General features: G+C 50.8%; 1 protein-coding gene across 1 annotated transcript in view; it reads right to left on the bottom strand.

Moving 5' to 3' along the window:
- MGAT5B (alpha-1,6-mannosylglycoprotein 6-beta-N-acetylglucosaminyltransferase B) overlaps window positions 1–21721 on the bottom strand; it is a 67835-nt gene that overhangs the window by 8391 nt on the left and 37723 nt on the right. The window contains exons 9-13 of the mRNA XM_069543892.1: window positions 14856–14987; window positions 13386–13519; window positions 8899–9029; window positions 1337–1492; window positions 182–328 (exon numbers count right to left, since the gene is read on the bottom strand). Coding sequence (XP_069399993.1) covers window positions 182–328; window positions 1337–1492; window positions 8899–9029; window positions 13386–13519; window positions 14856–14987 — 700 coding nt within the window. The remainder of the gene's footprint in view (window positions 1–181; window positions 329–1336; window positions 1493–8898; window positions 9030–13385; window positions 13520–14855; window positions 14988–21721) is intronic.

The raw sequence follows: 21721 nt of genomic DNA on the forward strand, positions 1-21721 counted from the left end.
ACCCAGGGCACAGAGACAGGCGGCTCCTCCCTGTGCTTCCAAGCTGGGCTGGGCGAAGGGGAGGTGCCCCCACCCATCTGGGCCATCTCTCCTTCACCCCAGGCTTCAGTCTTCCCCTTCCAGGAACTTTGGGGTCCCATCTCAGAGCCCCTGGATGTGGGCTCAAGCCCTTCCCACTCACCTCTCTGGAGGTGGGCTTGCCCCGGAAGAACTCATGGTTGAGGGAGCTGTGGGGCGGGCTGAACCGGGACTGCAGGAAGACACAGCCGTTGGCGATGGCCTCCAAGGGGGCAGGGCCCTCATAGGGAAAGCCAAACCCTATGAAGAGCTGAAGAACCAAGGAGGAATGGTGATCAGGGAAGGTTGGGTATCACAGCCCAGGAGCCCCGAGAAGCTGGGGGTGAGGTTGGGCTCAGGACATTCACAGGAGGCAACTGGGGCAGTAGAGAGCACAGGCCAGCTGTGTGCCTTGGCCACTGTGAAACGAGGAGGTCTAATTAGGTAATATCAATGGCTTCTTCCTGCTCCAAAGACTATGATTTGGTGACAAAAAGAGAAGAACAAGGGTTCCCAAGCTTACAAGGCTTCAGGCCACTCCTACAGTTGACCTCAAAGGACAACTTTACTCACTCACCCAAAAGACATTCATTCAGCACCTGACTTGCACTAGGAGGGGTGCTCATAGGGCTGGTCCCTGGAAGATGATATAAGTGATTCTGAATCTGGGGTTGCCATGTAAGGTTGTTTGGGTTGCTCACTGCAAAAAGGTATCCTCTTTCCACCCCAACATATACACACCACACATACCCAAGATGCCTAAGGAAAGGAGCTATGGTCAGATTAGCAAAGGACCTAGCAGCTGGAAAGAGTCCCTTCAGGTTCAGCTGACACTTCAGAGCCCACAGCAGGATCATGCTCCAAGGACACAGTTCAGGGACTTCCAGAAGCAGTCAGATGGAACTCTAGCCTGGCTGCTCCTCCTCCTTTTGCCCCTGGCCAGTCTTTCTACCCACTCAGTGGCTCTGAAATCCATGCCTGACCCAAAAGTCAGCTGGACTGGTGTTAAGGGGCAGCAGGCGGGAAGCCCAACTCTTTTTTCCCATCACTGAACCCCATTCAGCTCTTTCCCTGATGGGTATCCCTATCTCTAATCCTGGCTCCGACCAGCACCTAGGAGGCCTGGACACGAGGTTCAGGGCAGCAGAGTGTGCTGGGGCATGTCCACATGTAGAAAGGGGCATGAGTGACAGTGCCAGATGTGGCAAGCATGGACGGGCAGCCTCCTGGGCGTCTATGGCCAGGCTGGGGTGAGGATGGAGGAGGGGGTGGGGCTCACTTTGGCCTTGCGCAGCAGCTGCTGGAACTCAGGCTGCGGCAAGAGGCCGTGGTTCTTCACAAAGGCCGGGACTTCGGGGGGCCGCTGGCTCTCGTAGTACACGGTGCCGTGGATCTCCATGTACTTGTTCAGAATGCTCAAGAACTTCTCCTTCCCCTGGAAGAGGAGGAGGAAGAGATGGGGGCCTTGCTCTGACCAGAGATGGCAGAGCCCACTGAAGAGACATCACTGGTCGGGAAGTCAGAAAACATGGGCCCAGTGTCAGGTTGGTCCCTAATCAGCTGTGTGACCTTGAAGACACCTCCTCTCCTCTCTGGACCTCAATTTCTTTATCTGTGAGTTGCAGAGGTTGGACTAGACCAGGAGCCCTAGGCCTGTTTAGCCATAGACCTGTTGTCTTCCACATCTCCCATAGAAACCAACATCCAATTGCATCCAAAAGTTTGTATAGTCAAAGCTATGGCTTTTCCAGTAGTCATGTATGGATGTGAGAGTTGGACCATAAAGAAGGCTAAGCACCAAAAAACTGATGCTTTTGAATTATAGTGCTGGAGAAGACCCTTGAGAGCCCTGGGATAGCAAGGAGATCAAACTAGTCAATCCAAAAGGAAATCAACGTTGAATATTCACTGGAAGGACTGATGCTGAAGCTGAAGCTCCAATACTTTGGCCACCTGATGAGAAGAGCTGATTCACTGGAAAAGACACTGATGCTGGGAAAGACTGAGGGCAGAAGGAGAAGGGGACAACAGAGGATGAGATGGTTGAATGGCACCATCAACTCAATGGACATGAGTTTGAGCAGGAGACAGTAAGGAGAGGGGAGCCTGGCGTGCTGCAGTTCATGGGGTCACAAAGAGTCGGACACTCTTAGTGACTGAACAGCAAATGGAGCTACTTGGCTTCCTCTGAACTCTGATGACCTCTGAGGACCTCTGCAGAGGTGTGCAGCATGGGCGAGTAGATCACACCTCAGCGCCTGGACACCCATCTGACCCTATGGCCCAGGTTCTGAGCTGGGAGCTGCAGTCAGTGTAGGACCTCAATAGGAATAAGCATGGGATTGGCTGCTGGGTTCTATTTGTCAGAGTTTTTTTGAGGCTTGCAGAAGAAAGGAAGGGATAAGTTGAAGGGAAAGTAGCTACAAGATCATGAATCAGGGTGGGGCTTGGAGTTCTTTTCAGGGAGAGTTGGTTCCCAGCAGATCAATGGGTCAGAGGAAAAGAACCCATGGTTCCCCCTGTCCTACCAGCCAGCATGAAGTCAGACCACCAGAAGCTCCAGCCCAGGTTTAGTTTACAAACCACAGCTCTTGAAGAATGTTATCAACAAATATTAAAATAATTAACAATTCACATTTTGAAACTCAAAGTGCATAAGTTTTTCACAAAGAGGCCTTCCACTTTGGGTAATGCAGATCAGCCCTGTCTCTGAGAACGATCAGGAAAGACAGGGAAAACACCTAAGATGGCCCTGAAAATCTAACAAAGAATGAAAAATTAGGAAGGCAAGACCTGGGAGAAAGAGGAAAAGAAATTGTTGAGGCCAGTGTTGGGTTTGGTTTTCCTCCTGGGGGGCCCACCCGCTGATTCCAAGGGCAGGATCTAGGCAGCTGAGCAGACCTGGGAAATGAAAGTCTAAGTTCAAGGCCTGCTAAAGATAGGAACCGTTGATGGAAACTACACTTTAGGTTGGAATTCTCAGGAATTACATCACAGATGAAAGGGTAGACCAGAACTAGAAACACTCTTGCTGCTGCTGCTGCTGCTGCTGCTAAGTCGCTTCAGTGGTGTCCGACTCTGTGCGACCCCATAGATGGCAGCCCACCATGCTCCCTTGTCCCTGGGATTCTCCAGGCAAGAACACTGGAGTTGGTTGCTATTTCCTTCTCCAGTGCATAAAAGTGAAAAGTGAAAGTGAAGTTGCTCAGTCGTGTCCAACTCCTTGAGACCCCATGGACTATAGCCCACCAGGCTCCTCCGTCCGTGGGATTTTCCAGGCAAGAGTAACAGAGGCTAAATTCTTTTAAAATGGTCTCAATCACTATCACTGATTAAGGTGATCTAGGGGACTTCCCTGGTGGTCCAGTGGTTAAGAATCCACTCTTCCAGTGCAGGGGATGTAGGTTCAATCCTTGATTGGGGAACTAAGATCCTATATGCCATTCAATTCAGTCAGTTCAGTTGCTCAGTCGTGTCTGACTCTTTGCGAGCCCATGAATCGCAGCACGCCAGGCCTCCCTGTCCATCACCATCTCCTGGAGTTCACTCAGACTCACGTCCATAGAGTCAGTGATGCCATCCAGCCATCTCATCCTCTGTCGTCACCTTCTCCTCTTACCCCTAATCCCTCCCAGCATCAGAGTCTTTTCCAATGAGTCAACTCTTCACATGAGGTGGCCAAAGTACTGGAGCTTCAGCTTTAGCATCATTCCTTCCAAAGAAATCCCAGGGTTGATCTTCAGAATGGACTGGTTGGGTCTCCTTGCAGTCCAAGGGACTCTCAAGAGTCTTCTCCAACACCACAGTTCAAAAGCATCAATTCTTCGGCGCTCAGCCTTCTTCACAGTCCAACTCTCACATCCATACATGACTACAGGAAAAACCAAAGCATGGCAAAAAAAATTTTTTTTTTAAAAGGCAATCTGGGATTGCAAGGGGCTCTGTTCTAAGCCAACAATAAAAGAAAATCCTCTCTGGAGGAAGAGAACATTATTCTTGACCTCAAATTATTTATATGATTTTTCATATTCACTTTCTAGAAGCACCCCTAACTCAAAAAGAAAAAAAAAAAAAAGGAACCAATGAAATCGCAATCAAAATCCCAGCAGGCATTTTTATAGAAATTGACAAACTAATTCTAAAACTCATTTGGAAATGTTGGAAATGCAAGGACCTAGAACAGACAAAATAACTTTGAAAAAGACAAAGAAAGTGAGCAGATTTATCTCGAGACTTATTACAAAGCTACAGTAATCAAGACTGTGATGCTGGCATCTAGTTAGACAGATAGATCAATAGAACAGAAGAGAGAGTCCAAAAATAGACCCACACACATGGGGTCAATTGATTTCTGACAAAGATGCAAAGACATTTCAGTGGAGGAAGGGACTGTCTTTTCAACAAATGGTCACGGATCACTTGATAACCATATGCAAAAAAAAAAAAAGGAAAGGAAAGGGGAAGAAAATACAAATTAAAAAAAAATTTTTTAAAGGAAAGGGGAAAAAGTACTTCAATCCATACTTCATATCATATATAAAAGTTAATTCAAAATGGATCACAGGGACTTCCCTGGTTGTCCAGCGGTTAAGACTCTGACTTCTAATGCAGGGAGTGGGGTTCAATCCTTGGTCGGGGAACTAACATCCCACAAGCTGTGCAGCTTGGCCAAATTTTTTTAAAAAGGAGAGATGTTGGGGCAGAAGCAATATTTAAAGAAATGGTAGCTGAGAATTTTCTAAAATTAGTGAAAGTTCAAACTACAGAGCCAAGAAGACCTACAAACTCCATGTAGGATAAAAAAAAACAAAACAAACAACAATGAAAACCACTGAGGCTTATTTTAGTGAAACTACTGAAAACCAAATAAATAGAAGCCTCAAAAGCAGGCAAAGGAAAACACACACATACAAATTACCTTTAAAGGAACAATAAGACCCACACTGACTTGTCAGCAGAAATGATGGAGGGCAGAGGACAAGCTAGAATTTGTACATGATGAACATAACCACTAAGACATTTTTAGAAAAATCAAAAACAGAGCAAACCCAGACTAGGGTGTTTCCTTCTCGAGAAGGACAATGATCCTAAACGGAATCTCAGTGATGTAGGAAGGAACACAAATCAATAAAAAGGACAGATGTGAGTAAATGTAAATAAACACTGACTTTATAAAACAACAGTAATACTAATATATTGTGTGGTATAAAATATTTGGACAGTATTAAAATACCATAACAGCATATCAGCTGGGGAGAATAGAAATAAAACATTTAAAGATTCTTTTACAACCCCATAAAAGCTTTAAAGTATTGACTTATATTAGGCTTTGATAAGTCAAGGATGTATGTTATAACCTTTACAGTAGCATAAAGAATACAAAAATATTAAGGAAATCAGAACCAAAAGAATATGAGAACATAATTAGCTAAAGGAAGGTGGATTTTAAAAAGTGTATCAATGTAAAAGAAGAGAAGAACTGAGGGGGAAAAACATGGAACGGCTGAGAAAAAGAAAAAGAGGACTTCCCTGGTGGTTCAGTGGTTAAGAATATGCCTGCCAGAGCAGGGGACACGGGTTCGATCCCGGGTCTGGGAAAATTCCACATGCCCCAGGGCAACCACGCCTGCCTCCTGCAACTAGAGAAAGCCCTTGCGAAGGAACAAAGACACAGCCAAAAATAAATAAATACATACATAAATTTTTTTTTAACAGAAAAGAAAAAAGAAACCAACTAATAAAATAGTAGATTCAGGGTCAAATATCAGTCATCACACCAAATGTAAAAAGGATTACTTATTATAAATGGACTCGTGTCCCCAGAAAAATATCAAATCCAAGGATGTCACGTGTGAAGAAAATGTCTCCAAGGCCCCTATTCAACTTTCTGACCCCGTTACCAGAGCAGCTGTTGTTAATAGTTTCTCCTATGCCTTCCTCAGATCTTTTATGCATGATAAGCGGATGTACATTTTCTTAAAACCACATACACACATGCACAAAGGGGTTCATGTCACAGGCACTGTTCACCAACTTTTTTTCACCCAATCATATACATACGTATTTACGTGTGTAAATGTAAAGTTTTACAAAACAATAGTTACCCTTAATACATATAAAGTCCTCCGATATCCTTTTATTCTATTGTTTCTATGCTATTCTACTTCATTTAGAAAGGCTAATTAAGACTAAGAAAAAGAAAAACTGTCCGATCTCACTACTCTCTTGAATTGAAAAGAGTCAGTCTCATAGAGACAGTAGAATGGTGAGTGTCAGGGGCTGGGGGTGGGGGAAACGGGACCATGGGCGTCAAAGCGACAAACTTTCAGTTACAAGATGAATAAATCCAGGGATTTAACAGCCAGCATGGTGACTAGAGTTACTCAGCCTGTACTGTACACTTGAAATTTTCCCAGAGAGTCAACCTTAAATGTTCTCACCACGCAGACACAAAGTAATTCAAGGTGATGGATGTGTAAAGTAGCTTGATGGTGGTACTCCTTTCACAATTGTATATGTATACCAAGCCATCATGTTGTACACCTTAAATACATACAATTTCTCTTTGTCAATTATACCTCAGTGAACCTAAGGAGGAAAAACAAAACAAAACAACAAAGCCAAGTTGCAGTTTGAAAAGCCGAGCTTAAGTCCCCCACGTGGCACTTCTGAATGTCCAGAATGATTCCTCCAGCAGCAAGGCTGCACCTGGATAAGCAGTCTTTTTCCCATCCTCTCATTCTCGGTCCCTGGGACAGACTCTCATAAAATAGCAATATCTAAGCCTTAGCCTCCCGCTCTGGGGACCCAGGATAAGACAAACCTCCTTGACACAAAAGTCATCAGACCCTCGCCCTGATCCTGGCTGCCACTCCCCTAAGAATGTGACAACCGCGCCTTCTCCTTCCTTCTCTGCCTCTCTGCCACCTGGTCCCCTGAACTCCGGATGGCATCTGTCCCAGGATGCTGCTGCCATTCCTTTCTTCACCCTGCCGCCTCTGCCTGCCTTTGGTCACAAAGACCAGAGCAAAGATATCTTTTTTTGGAAGCAGCTTCTTTGAGGTCTCTTGCTGTACAGCATTGCTCCTGGCTATCCCAGAAGCTCCTGAGCCCAAGATAAAACAGTTCTCTTCCCAGAGCTCATGACCTCTCATTCTCTTGGGGCAGTCTCTGAACAGTGTTCTCTGGCACAAGCAGACACTGTCTGTGCTCACTCCCTTACCCAGCGCCCCAGGCATCCTGGCTGCCAGCTTGTCTGGCATCATATGAAAATGGCCCCTTGGTTCTGTCCCCACACTCCATGGTGGGCACTGATGTCTCAGCCAGGGCTTAGAGCCTTAGTCCAGCCTCCAGAGCTTCTCTCTGCCACCATCCAAGGTGTCATAACCAAGGAGGATATTAAGAGTCCTGGCCCTAGAGTTAGATGTGGGTTCTAATCCCAGCCCTGCCCACTTAACTAGTTGGTCACTCTAACCTCACAGTTGATGGTCAGATGAGAAAATATATGTGAGTACCTGGCAACAGTAAGCTCTGGCTGGATGAGTATTAACCATGGCTGCAACCTTAGAGGGTTGTCTTGGCATAGATCATGAGATGTCCCTTAATTCTCCCCCTTACTCAGTCACAGAACTCCAGGGCTAAGCTGGGCACACATGGCTAGAACACACCTACTTCCAATGTCCCCTAACTCTGGCTGTGACCACGGGACTGAGACCTAGCCACGGGGCCATATGGTGCAGAGCTGTGTGTAACCTTCAGGAGATATGCCAAACCTGGCCTTCCTCCTCCTCCTCCTCCAAAGCCCCCGACCCCGCACCACCCGCTGAAGGGCAGATGTAATAACTGCACTCCGTGGTCACCTTAAACCACGAAGCAAGACTGCAGATGGGAACTAAACGCAGCGAGTCAACCAGGGGAGAAGAGCCCCAGGGGTCAACCCAACACTGACAGCTCTAGGGCTTGTCAACAGGAAGGAGGACACACTTCCCTCTTGTCTCAGTCAAGGTTAGTCAGGGCTTTTCTTTGACAGCTGGACCTAATCCATACAGCGTGAGAATCTTTAACCAAGATGGTCATGTGACAGCTTGACACAGGGTATGGGGGCTGCCCGATGGTCCCCACGATGGGCATCTTTATTATTAACCTTTAACCTCATGTCACCTGTCTTAGGTCAACTGTCCCTCCTAGGAGCTGCTCTGTTCCACACCGAGCTGGACCCTGACCTCCAGGCCCCAGAAAGAGCCCACCTGAGACCCCCGATGTCCCCATCACCCTCCTCCCTTGGTCTGGTCGATCCACAGGTGCTACCAAGCCCAGAAAGCCCAACTTGAGAGCATCCGCAGGGGAGACCCTGTGGAGAGCAGGGAGCGGCAGGAGGTGGAAGGAACATGCAGCAGTCACCATACCTGGAGCTGCTTCGTTGCCAGGGGGGCAGAGAGAAAAGAGAGAGAACAGGTCAGCGGCCAGGTGAGCGGTAATGTCCCACACAGACGGTGCTTCTCGGAGGGGCTTTGTCTTGAAGCTGGAGTTCCAATCCCTGGTCCTCTCTTATTTCTCCCCTGCCTCCCACCCCCCAGAATCCCCACATGTAGCCTAAACCCCTTTGGTGGGTTAGAGTGTTTGTGTATCTACCCGAGCGAGGGTGGGGGATGAAGACGTTTGAATTTGTTGCAAAGAGTGGGGGCAGGAAGGGGAGTGAGGCAGGAGTCCCAGGCCGGTGTTTCCAACGGCAGTTCTTTTTTGACCACTAGTGGGGGCCGTTTCCACTGTCCAGGGCTGGGGGGTGGGAAGTTCCTGGGGGCTGAGGGTTGATGATGGGATCTGGGGGCCGGCGGGTCTCACCTTCCAGATACTCGCCTCCTTGCCGTACACCACCGCCATGTTGCTGGCCTTGCCATCTTTGATGAGCTGCTTTTCTGTCTCATTGAGCTCCTCGGACACGAAGCCCATGAAGGAGTTGTCCGGGGTGTGAGCTGCAGCCAGATCACGAGGTCAGGAAGGGGCATGCTCTGGTCTACCCGGGACTGGCCCCATTAGAGGGGACACCCGTTTGGCAGGGAAGTGGAAGGGGGCAGGAGGTAAGGGGTGCGGTTTGGGTTGGGCGGTGGGGAGAGCATCCATCCATCAAGGCCCCGGCCCCCTTCCGCGGCATCTCTCACCGCCTCCCCACTCTCTCTCCATGCAGGTCTGTGCTCACAGGGCCCTGCTAAGAGGTCTTTCCTGACCCCAGCCCCTCTCCGTCTCCTTTCCCTGCCTTATCTTTTGCCCCAGAACTCACTGATCAGACACGACAGTGCATACTGATTTGTTCGTGTGTTACTGTCAGAATCTAAGAGGGCCGGAGCTGTCTGTGTCCCCGGCCCTTGGGAGCACCTGGCCCGGCTGGTTCACGCATGCGCGGACCCATCTTCGCGTTCACACCTGCAAGCTTCTGCCCCTGCGCTTCGCTTACGCGCCCACCGCCCTTTTCCATGATGAGAGTATTCCGCTCCAGGGCCCCACTCGCACTCCTCTCCTCCCAAGAGCCTTCTCTGGGGTCTGAGTGCCCTCCCTTTGAGGGCCTGTCTGGCGTGCTTAGGTCTCCGGCAAAATGCAGATTCGCACCCTGACTCGCTTCCCAGAACCCAGAGCACCAGGGTCAGGATGTGCCCTTCAGCTGCGTCTCCAGTTCCTCGGCCAGGCTCCAGGCATATCACTGATTAGCTCTGTCTGCCGCGGCCGGCTGGAGAAGGCTATGGCACCCCACTCCAGTACTCTTGCCTCCAGTCCCAGGGATGGGGGAGCCTGGTGGGCTACTGTCTATGGGGTCGCACAGAGTCGGACATGACTGAAGCGACTTAGCAGCTGCGGCTGGCTAAAGGAGTGGGCACAGGTGCCATCCATCTGCAAGGACCATGGTCTCTCCTTTCCATGCAAAGGACCTCGAGCAGAATGCCTATGGTACCCAATTACATCTACTCTACCTTCCCTGTGGGAGAGGTTGCATGTGGGAAATAGGTTGGCAGCAGCCATATGGCCTTGATTTCCCAGAACAACCCTGAGGCCAAACACCCCCTTTCTTCATTTTAGATGCACGTTTTTCACATCTTAGCATTTCTGTAACTGAGATATACTTTTTTTTTTCCCTTTTGGCCGTGCCACCCGGCCTGTGTGATCTTGGTTCCTCCACCAGGGATCGAAGCCGCGCACCTTGCGGTGGAAGCACGGAGTCTTAACCGCTGGACTCCCAGGGGAGTCCTGGGATGTATACTTTAATCAAATGTGTAGATTTGACATAGTATGTCTACCCAACCCCCTCAATACCCACAAAATTCTTAATATCTGGTGCATCTTAGAAGAGGCGGTGGTTTTCTATCCAGAAAGCTCATGGACTCTAGAATGTGAAAATCTGACCATTGTAAGGACAAGTCTTTGCTGGCTGCAAAAAAAATTATCTCCCCTCTGGCCTTCCCTGGTGGCTCAGCTGGTAAAGAATCCACTTGCAATGCAGGAGACCCTGGTTTGATCCCTGGGTCGGGAAGATCCCCTGGAGAAAGGATAGGCTACCCACTCCAATATTCTTGGGCTTCCCTGGTGGCTCAGATGGTAAAGAATCCACCTACAATGCGGGAGACCTGGGTTCAATCCCTGGGTTGGGGAAGATCCCCTGGGGGATGGTATGGCAGCTCTCTCCAGTATTCTTGGCTGGAGAATCCCCATGGACTGTAGCCTGCCAGTCTCCGTTGTCCATGGGGTCGCAAAGAGTCAGGTACGACTGAGCGGCTAAGCACACACTAGGGTTTCAGAGGCTTGGGGCTGGCTGTGGGGGGAGGAGGGATAGGAAGGGGCTGGAGGCCAGGAGTTGTTTCTGTGATGCTCAGAGCTCAGGAAGCTCTCCTGTCTCAGGAGGCTCTGCCCAGGCGGGGGAGAAGCCCCAGGAGGGCAGACAGACTCTTCTCCCTGACTCAGTTTCCCTACCTAGCCCCACCCCTGCCTCTGTACCTACTCTCTGGCTCCAGCTGGGGCTGCAACCAGGCCTCTCTCCTGCTGGCCATTTTCTCCCATTTTCAAGAAAATCTCATTCTGCCAACTCCACGAGAAGTGACAGGTTTAGAAAAATTAGCTAAACTAGTAGACATGGGACAGGGAAGTATTGCAACCAATTAAAATAACAGGGACCATGAAAAAGAGCTCCTGGGGGCGGGGCAAGGGGGGGAGAGGCAGCCAGCCTCCCAGTTGCTGTTTGGGTAAATCAATCAGCTAGATGTGGAAAGAGGTCTGCTCATGAATTCCTTCCTGGACTTAGGATATCATTAAGACAGGCAAGTTTGTGTTTTGTTCTCTTTCTTTAATTTATTCAATCAATTAACATTTTCTGAAGACCTCGATAGGCTCCAGGGAAATAGAGCTAAATCAGTTAGTGGCTCCTTTTTGAGTGTTTCCTAATCTATCAGTGAAAATAAATGGATAAGCAAACAACTCATATTTCAATATATGCTTTAACAGAATTAGGTTTAAGAGTTATAAACACATTCTGCCTGGAATAGATAAGGTGATTAGTGAAAGTGCTGGTAAAAAGAAGAGACATTTTACATGGGGTTTTGGAGGATGAGTAGGAGTTTGCCCTGGTTGGGGAACTAAGATCCCGCAAGCAAAGCACAAGCTACATGGCATGACAACAACAACAACAAAAAGTCTTCATGACATTCCCTAGCGCAGGAACCTATAGTGACTCTCAAATTACCATATCCAGCACAAACTTAGGAATCTTTGCTAAAGACCCACCGCTCTGCTCCAGATCCTGTGTTTTTCTTCTCTGCTGTCACACAGGCTATTGCTATAGTCCAGAGCATCACCACCACTACCCACCCAGCCCATTCCAATCTCTCGGCTGGGAGCACATTGCCACCTGATGACCTGTTAGGACAGTCACTCTTCTTATGGAGAAGCCTCATATAACCCTGCGATGGGCCCTGGGAGGGAGTCTGGCACCCACAAAAACATGTAACTTCAGACAGGACATTCCACCTCTCTGGGCCTCAGTTTCCTCATCTGGGTTCCAAGGAAACTTCCCACCTTCCCAATCAAACCATTGGGGGTGGTCTGGTCGCTCAGTCATGACCGCCTCTTGTGACCTCATAGACTGCAGCCTGCCAGACTCCTTTAATCATGGGCTTTCCCAGGCAAGAATACTGGATGGAGTGGGTTGCCATTTCCTTCTCCAAATCAAGCTTGTGTATTATTCAAAAATCTTATCTACCTCTAATGCAGCCTAGAACCTAAAGAGTAACATAAAAGAAGTCACTAAACACCCAGAAGGGATGCAGTCACTTGACGGGCTGAGTAAAGATCAGCTACTTTACTTATAAGCAAATTCCTCGGGACCCTGCTTGGAACCAAAGTCACTCTTAACTTAGAGACAAGCCTGATGAGGATGCTTGTCTGGCTTTCTGACCCACAGCCTTCAAAGAGCCGCCAATTAGACATGCAAGATGCCGTGGGAGGCAGATAGCCTAACAATGATTAAAAGTGACAGCTGACAGCCTCCCAACTAGGAGAAAAAGTGCCACATCACACAGCGACAGGACAAGGGGCCACTTGGCAGGGGACACGGCTCTGCACGCCTCTGCCAGCCCCACAGGGCAGGCTTCACGCCAGAGAGATAGAGCGTTGACCCTGAGTTGTCAAGAAAAGGTTAAATTATTTTCAGCAGGCTGCATGGAAGAGGGGAGGTCAGTGCGTACACATTTTAAAGTCTCATTAAAAAATCTCGAAAGCTCAGCTCAAATGGCCTCCCTTGCCTGAAGCGGCTCCAGCCCCTACCCACAGCCTGACTTCTCATTATCCTCAGTTTTGGAGCCTCCTGGAACACTTGCATTTCCAGAACCTTCCGTTCTTTCCATGTCCATCTTCACTACATCTGCTTCCTCTGCTTAGAAAGCCTCGCTGCGCTGCCCCTCACCACTCATTAGGTCTCCATCACTTTGGAACGTCTCTGGAAGGCCACAGAATCTTGTTTGGTCTGGAAACCCTGTGCTCAGCTGCTCTCTGAGAGCGACCGTGCTCCAGGAGGACAAAGGCTGCATCCTCCACGTGTTGAAAAGACCACCATGCCGCCCCACCCCCACCCAGGCTGCCCCCGACACACACCACCAGAGGCTTCCTTTGTGGTTCACACCTTTGCTGAGAGGGGATCGAGGCTTAGCCAAGGCTGATGGTTGGATGCATCTCTATCCTCACACAGACCCCAAAAGGAAGAAAGGAGAGGACAGAACGGGCCTGCCTCCTCCCCACCCCTGGGAGAGGCCCCACCCATCCCGCTCCACTCCATGGGGCGGCTAGACACTCACGGAACATGGTCATGAACTGCTTGGGGTTGAGGTTCCAGTAGCCCCAGTTGGTCCGGTAGCCATGCAGCGTGGCATATTCTTCGTGGTTGTACGCAGGTTCGGTCCCAAAGGTGTCGATGACCCGGATGCGGCACCTGCCCCCACCCCGCACCCCAGGAACCCAGGTCACCAATCTCCCGGTGTCTCCCTGGGCTGGGGTGGCCCCAGCCGTGGGCTCTGGAACCCTAAGGTGGCTGGTCATGGTAGTGTGATGTGTGGTCAGGGCTTGGGCTCAGACACTAGCTGGCTGCGTGACCACAGGCACGTGCCTTAACCTCTCTGGGTCAGCTTTCCCATCGATCAAAGGGGGATAACAACCGCCAAACCATCTCAGAGTCTTACATGAACCATGGACCACTAACTCAGAAACTATTAATTTTACAGTGGCCCCAAGGGAGCCTAGAAAGGGAGGCCCTTCCTGGAATGCGGCCCCTCCCCATTGCCCAGGATTCACCTGCACAATTGCACTTCCGTGAGCAGGGAGTCCACAGCCCCCCTGCCCAGGAGCCTGCCGCTCCCAGGAAGTGCCTGGCCTCTCTGGACTGAGATGCCGAAGAGAAGGGCCCCAGGGAACCAGCTACCGCGTGCCTCAAAGTCTCCTCTTCAAGAACGGCCACTGCTGGTGGGCCTTCCAGCTGGTGGGGGCTCTGTCCCACCCTGAGGCCAGAGCCCAGAACCTCTCCCTGCATCTCGGCCACCCCGGGAATGGGCACCTAAAGAAAACTGCTGAGTCTCAGACGCCCCTCCAAGGCACTCCCCTACCCAGAGTCCTTCCAGGCGACCCAGAAGTGTCCGGACTGCTGAGGTCAGCACTCCTCCCCACCCCAGAGAAGGGGCGGGGTTGGGAGGAGAAGGCCCCCAGTGCACGGAGAACATGCATTAATAATAAAAGCAATAACGCTGCCTGTCACTTTTTTTCCTAATAAAATCATGTGGGATAGTCAATGAGATTGGAGCACACGTAATAAATAGCAGGGCTCTCTGTGCTAAATTAAACCCCATATCCTCCTGGCTGCAGAGAGATGGAGCGATGGCATTGGCCTTCCTCCCACCCAAGAAGGGACCGGACGGAGGCGGGGATGGGGAGGGGGCTGCTGGGTCCTCACACACAGGGCTCATGCCCGGCCCTGTGCCATGTTCCCCCACCACTCCCTGCTGTTCCTCTGCCCTCTCCAACGGGGTCAGCTCTGACCTCATCCCCTCCGCACCCCTAGCCTACCCAGCAGCAGAGAGGCCCTGGAGCGCCTGGCTGTGGTTTATTAATTGTCATCCGAGTCAGCCGAAGCTAGGAGGCAGAGTTGTCTGGGAAGGAAGGTGGCGGGTGTAGGGGGTGGGTGGGAGGTGAGCCTTTGCTCCACCCTGGAACCCGGGCAGTGCAACCCCCGCCTTGGGGACCAGTGGGCAGGCGCCACCCTCCCGCTGCCCTCTCACCGGTACTTCCTGAAGGAGAGTCCCATGTGCTGCTTCATCTGCTGCAGGCCGTGGTAGTCGGTGTAGATGAGGTCGAACGGCAGGGGCATGGTGAGCGGGCAGTTCCCCCGGCCTGGCGGCACCCCTAAGTTACTGAGAGAAGAACCCTTCAGAGTCTGAGCCCTAAGAAGGACCCACAGACCCACTTTCTCATCCAGCCTTGTGTTTGGGGGATCTGGACCTCGCCTTGGTTCCTACAGCCCAGAATAAAATGGGGAGGCGGGGACACTGTATAGGAAAGTGAGGTCAGTGCATGAATCCTGGCAGACTCTTGAAGAGGAAGCCAGCTGGGCCTCCATGTACAGTTGCATAGGTTTCTCACTGCACAAGAGCCTCCAACGAGGGGCAAATGGGACTGAAATCCGGCCTAGGCTACCTTGCCAAGCCTGCACCTGGCCTAGGCTACCTGCCAGAAGGAAGAGAACCTTCTGTTAATTTGCACAAACCTGATCCCCCCAGAGCTGTGTCCACCCAGAGAGGGTGTGGACATCCACAAAGTACCATGTACACCAGTAAAGGTCCTCAGCACAGCTTCAGCATTTGTTTGGAGCTAAAAGGCCCCCAACCCCAAGTCCAAGAAGATATAATCCTGCTCTGCTGACTGGCTCCTGGCCACAGAGAAGCCCAGCCCTGGCCCATGGGGGAACCTGCCTGCTGGGCCACTTACTAGCACGTTTTCCTTTGGGACAGGGCTGCCTCTGGTGACCCAGTTCGGAGTCTCTGGGTCATCACACTGGAGCCTGGAGGACATGGCCCCTCTTCTCCCAGGTTCACATCCCTGGAGTCATGCTTAGCGGCCCCTGCCTGGCCCCCACAGTGCCAGCATGAACTTTGTCCTTCTCACCCCTGCCCACCCTCCAGGAGCCCCTGCTAAGCCTGCCTACACACCCCCTACAAGGATGATGGGGTTTTTAGATCAGTGACTCAGTAAGTCTGTACTGAGAGGCTGAGCCCGGCAGGGAGTAGTGTCGGCCCCCAGGGAAGCCCTCCTTTTGGGGGGCCCCCAGCAACCTCTCACCTCCCCCTGATTCCTGCCTCCCTTGGATTCGTGGTCCAGACGCTGGAAGGCATCCGTGAGACCTCCCTCCTAGTGAGTCCCTGCAGGGATCCACCCGGCACAGGGGCCACGATTATCATCTGTTCCCTGGGTCATATCTTGGGCTCCTTGAGACAATTCAAGCAGGCGGAAAAGCAGCACCTGGACGCCTCTGCACTCTCCTGCTCACACTCAGCAACACACCAACAGAGGCTCTGGATGCACCGTCCCCCAGAGCAAACTGCCCTAACGCAGCCTTTTCAGCGATGCTTATGACAATCTGATGACAAGCCATGATGGAATGATGTCAAGGGAAGCTTTGAGAGACGAGGATCAAGGCATCAGGGGTTGGCCTGTGCCAGCAGAGAAGGGTAGCAAGACAGAGGGGGGTGTCTCTGTACTGCTCCCCACCAGCCAGTACACCCCAGCCTCACTCAGCCTCCCCACACTAGTGGCCCAAGTGTGAGAACCTTTGCTGCTAAGTGGGGAGAGGGGAGTGCAAAACTCTTATAACCGTTTTCTCCCCATTTCTCTTGTGTGTGTGTGACTATGCCATAGTTTATTCATTCAGTGGAAGGGCAGATGGATTGTTTCCTGATTTTTGCTCCTGTTGCCCACTGTCAAGATAAATATCCTTATACATACACCTCTAGATGTAAATGCACAAGAATTTTGGGGGGTATAGAATCAGAAATAAAAATTCTGAAGCTCTCAGGTATTTATCCAGGAGTAATTGTTGAATTTAATAGATAATGCTCAACTATTTTTCAAAGCAGTTCCTTATCTTTAAACTTAAAACTGGCCAAGCTCCCCTACTCCCCACCCATCCAATCTCCAGTGATCCCTCTATCCAACCAGACGGCCATAGGCAGGATTCTCAAAGCCAGGACTTCTAAGGCAGGGCCCGCCTCTTCAGCTTTTTTGTTGAAGTACTCACAAAGTGTAGACCTCAGAGGTCTGGCGCTATCACAGGAAGCAGCTCCCATAACCTGGAGACTTTATGAAATATCTGGCAGTATTTTTTAAGTGTCAGGCAGGTTTTATATTCTACTCTGTGGGATCCTGTTTTCTTTCAAGGATGGCTGTCTCTCACACACACACACCCCCAAACTCCTCCAGTCAGATGGAGCATCATTGTTGTCCTGGGTTATAGAAGCTCTGGGTTGAGAACAGACCCTGGTCCCCCTCCCCACTGCCTTCACTCAATTGAGAACCTCAAATAGAAAGACAGTGATGACGCCTTTCGCAGAACTGAGGAAGGGGGTGGCTGCTCCTCCCTCATGGAATCTGGGTCTGGGAAAAATTAAGACGATTCTGAAAATATAAACTGTAGGTGGGTCTAGTTGCTGCTACCTGCACCAGTCACATGATTTCCCCACGCTGCCTTTCTGGCTGGTTACCAGGCAACATGTCCCTCTGTAGCCATGAATGGTTCCACAAAGTCACGGGGGGCTCCCTTTGGTTGTCTCAACCCTGGCCCCAGCCCCAGACACCAGGGCCACTGGGAGGCCCGATGGACAGGTCAGGGTCCTCTCCTGGGAAGATGATGCCACACTGATGTTCCAGAGCCTCTGTCATCATCCCCCTCACCTTTGTGGCTACCATTCTGAACACAGGCACCATTCTACATGCTTTCAACTCATCAACTCATCAACTCATCAATCCCTTTCATCTGGACAACTACCCTATGAGATCAGACCCATTCCTAACCTGCTCCCCTCTTTACAGATTAAGAAACAGGTTTACCCAGGAGCACAGAGCCAGGGAGGAGGAGAGCTGGGGTTGGAACCCAGGCAGTAGGCGCCAGCACCCACACTCCCACCGGCTGAGCTCTCCTTTCTCCCCAGGCTCACTGGGCGTCAGACAGCACAGCGGTGTGTCGTCAGTCCACGGTGACATCCTGAAACTGGAGCCGCAGGCTACCGGCAGAGATTGGCCCCAGTCCCAGTTTTGTTGCTAACCTTGGAGGAATCATAGCCTCTAGGAATTTCATTTTTTTCATCAGCAAAAGACCAAAGAATGCCTACCTCACCAGGTTCCTGATAAGATCGAGGGAGGCAAGGAGAGTGAAAGTTCCACTGATTATTACGACCTCAGTCATCAGTTTCACCTTCTGAATTGCCAAGTCTGGAAACTCCTGACTCCCACCCTGACACACACACACACCCCTCATCTAAGGCCCCAGTTGTGTTTCAGCTAGAATCTTGAAATCATTTCATTTCTCTTCTGCCTCCCTCTAGCCTTGCCTGACTCTTTTACGGAGAGATCTTTCCACAGTGCCAGCCTGGTCAGTCACCCTTGGTTGTAGCTGAGCCTTTTCACAGCCTTCTCGCCTCCTGCTCCTTGACGCAAAGCTTGCCTCCTCCTCCAGGAGGGCTTCCCTGGTAGCTCAGCTGGTAAAGAATCTGCCTGCAGTGCAGGAGACCCTGGTTTGATTCCTGGGTTGGGAAGATCCCCTGGAGAAGGGAAAGGCTGGCCACTCCATGGGGTTGCAAAGAGTCGGACAGGACTGAGTGACTTTCACTTTCCTCCTCCAGGAAGCCTTCCTTGGACCTCTGGACAGAGTGGGAAGCCCTTCTCCTTTGATACCCCTGCCCCAGCATCCCACTGCCCTCTCTACCATCCCTCTGCACTGCCCTGAGTCACCTCCTCACAACTTGGGCCCCCCCTCCCCCGCCCAGTGTAGGGCTAGATTACCTTTGAAAGCACAGAGCTGGGACAGGATCTGACCCAATAAGTATCAGGTTCATGAATGAATTAACAAAGCAACGAACCCGGTGAACGCCCCCCTCCCCCAGAAAGAACTGTTTTAAAGGTTGAAAATATCAAGAAAAGCATGTTAGGAGAGAAGGGATGGGTGAGCGAGAGGAGCCCAGGGCTCATGTGGGCATCTCCGAGGTTTATCAAGACCTCCTGGTCTGTACTGGACACAAGTGGCCCCATGGGTCCCCAAAGGACATCATGGCAGGAAGCAGAGGAGGAGAGACAAATCAGCCCAGAGACAGCAGGGGGGAGTTAATGAGGAGCCCCACCATCCCCGCAGCCACAGAAAACAAAGATTTTCAATTTACAGCGACTGCACCAGAGGTGCGTCTGCAGTTTCCTCATTACTCTCGTCAGGAGGAATCTGAGCTCGTCCAGAGAAGAGCTGAGAGGGTCAGTCAAGGGGAGAGGGGGCTATGGTTCTATTACTTGTAATTTAAGTTCACTTTTATGGGCAATTTTAAGCTAAATGGTTGGTTGGAGCAGCAACATGAATTGTACAACACTCTCCTGACAACCTTCAGCCAAAGGTGCTCAGGGAAGCTCAGTTGTACAATTCCATCTTATGCACTGACTCCCCAAAAGGCCCCTGTCCAGACAGTCCCATAATTCCAATGTCAAGTTCATTTCTCTTCCAACTCTTACCCAGAGCTGCATCGGGAGGGGCTCGGGAAGCCTCCCCACCCCCACGGCACTGTTGAGACGGGATCAAGCAGCATCTCAGCATGAAGGGACTTCAGACACACCCACCTAGCAGCCCCCGTCCACCTGCTCACGACCACCCCCAGCGCTTGGGAAGTTTCCGTGGAATTGCCAAACCCGGCAGTTGCAATGAATTTCCAAATGTTCCCAGGCCACCTGAGTGGGAGTCTCAATGCAGACGAAGGGGGTGGGGGAGGAGGGGTGATCTAGGGACATGGTCCTTGTACCGGTCACCCGGTCATCTGGTCCATGTTCCCAACCCAGACTAATCCATCCATGAAAGCCGACCTCGGGGGGAGGGGTGATGGGGAGTCAGGGTTTCGTGGGGACAGTTTCAGTCTGGGAAGATGAAAGAGCTCTGGAGGTGGATGGTGGTGATGGTTGTACAACTGTGCAACTGTATCTAATGTCACTGAACTGCACGTGGTTAAGATGGGTAAACTTTATATGTATTTTACTAAAAGTTTTCTAAAAACCCAAAACAAGATTATCCACACTCACAATGTCCATGTACAGCCCCACAAACACACGCCCAGCACTCTCTCTCCCAGAGGCACACCTGCCCCATCTTCTACAGGGCCCCCCACAATGGAAGGAAGTGTTAGTCACTTAGTTGTTTTCAACTCTTGGCATCCCCATGGACTATAGCCCGCCAGGCTCCTCTGTCCATGGGATTTCCCAGGCAAGAATACTGGAGCGGGTTGTCATTTCCTTTTCCAGGGGATCTTCCTGAGCCAGGAATCCAACTCGTGTCTCCTGCATTGCAGGTAGATTCTTTACCAACTGAGCCACCTGGAAAGCTCCCCCAACAACGGAGAGGGTCAGCAAACAGGCGGAGCAGGATGTATTAGCCACTCTTGGCCAAAAGATCAAAAGATGGTGGGACTTCCGTGGCGGTCCAGCGGTTAAGACTTCACACTCCCAATGCAGGGGACGGGGCTTAGTCCCTGGTCAGGGGACTGGAACCCACATGCCACAACGAAGATCAGAGAGTCCAAGTGTCAAAACTAAGACCCAGTCAAATAAATACATATTTTTAAAAAGAAAAAAGATCAAAAGGTAGGATGCAACAAGGTAGAGAAGAAAAATACAACCCATGCCCAATAGAAGAAAAAAAATAATAACTCCCAGCTAGGAATCAAAAGGCTGAATTCTATGCATAAATTTTTAAAAGAGACGAGTGATAGCACTAACCCTTATCTGTAAGTTTTGAATTTATGTTGTTTCTTCCCATGTACCAAAAAAAGAAAAAAGTGCCAAGTTCTAACAGTGAAGAGGATCCCTGGGCGTGAGCTCCAGCACGAATTTGCTGGGTTGCCTTGCAGAGACACAGAGGCACTCCTGTGTGCACCTCCACTCCCATTCTGTGATACACGGACAAATCTCCACGGTCCCTCCAAGGCTAAAAATTCTTCGGGTTTATGTCTCCCTGTACTTGGTCTGTGGCTGGAAATGAGCTCTCCAGGTAGCGCTCAAATTCTGGAACAGACTATTCTCTCTCCCTGTCTGTCTTTGTGTGGGAAGGACCTAATTAAAAAGCATCCTTACAAAGTGCTCAAAGATCTTTGCCTTCAAGAGCTAAGAGAAAAGGGTAACTTCAGCTTCCCTGGATCCATCTCATTACTGGGAGCACCTGGCTGGGCAACCCTGGACCTCTGTCTCCTCCAGGGTCCACTAGCCCTCTGATGCCATCCGGTGCCCATCCCCCGAGCACTACGGCATCGACCTTGTCGCTCTCCCAAGGTCCATTGTTAAAGCGCCTGTCGCCCCTTCCCCAGAACAGAATACAAAGAAGCAAATGCAGAAAGTCAACTGGGCATCTAACGAGCTGCTGCGGAAGGCAGGTCAGCATCACTAACGAGGAAGGAATTACATTCTCCTGGCAGGTTTTCCTCTCTTGCCCGGCGTGGGCTGACCTTCCTGAGCCCGACAAAAGCAGTCTTATGATGCCCTCATGATGGGTCCACCCACAGCTTCTGTCTGCTGACAAGACAGTGCCCTCGGAGGGTCAGGGATCACAGCTGAAGAGAATGGCCAGGTCCCCAGTGGAGTCAGGGCTCAGAGGAAGCGGGAAAGGAAAAGCAGATCAGAGCTGACTCCAGCCATGCTTTAGCCAAAGCCCAAAGGAACTACAGGCGGGAGGACGCTGAAAGGGAACTGGGTGGCCCGCATCGGGCCTATGGTCCAAAGCCAACACTTTCTTTCCCAGCGTTCCTTCCTAGTAAGCAAACTCAGGGCTAAGAATAGAGCTGCCACTCCCAGGAGAGGTGGCTGAAACCACAGACTCATTCCTCCAGCTCCCCGCGCTCCGGTGCCAGGAATGCAT

Source organism: Ovis canadensis, chromosome 11 (assembly GCF_042477335.2).
Source record: "Ovis canadensis isolate MfBH-ARS-UI-01 breed Bighorn chromosome 11, ARS-UI_OviCan_v2, whole genome shotgun sequence".
In the NCBI taxonomy this organism is placed as follows: domain Eukaryota; kingdom Metazoa; phylum Chordata; class Mammalia; order Artiodactyla; family Bovidae; genus Ovis; species Ovis canadensis.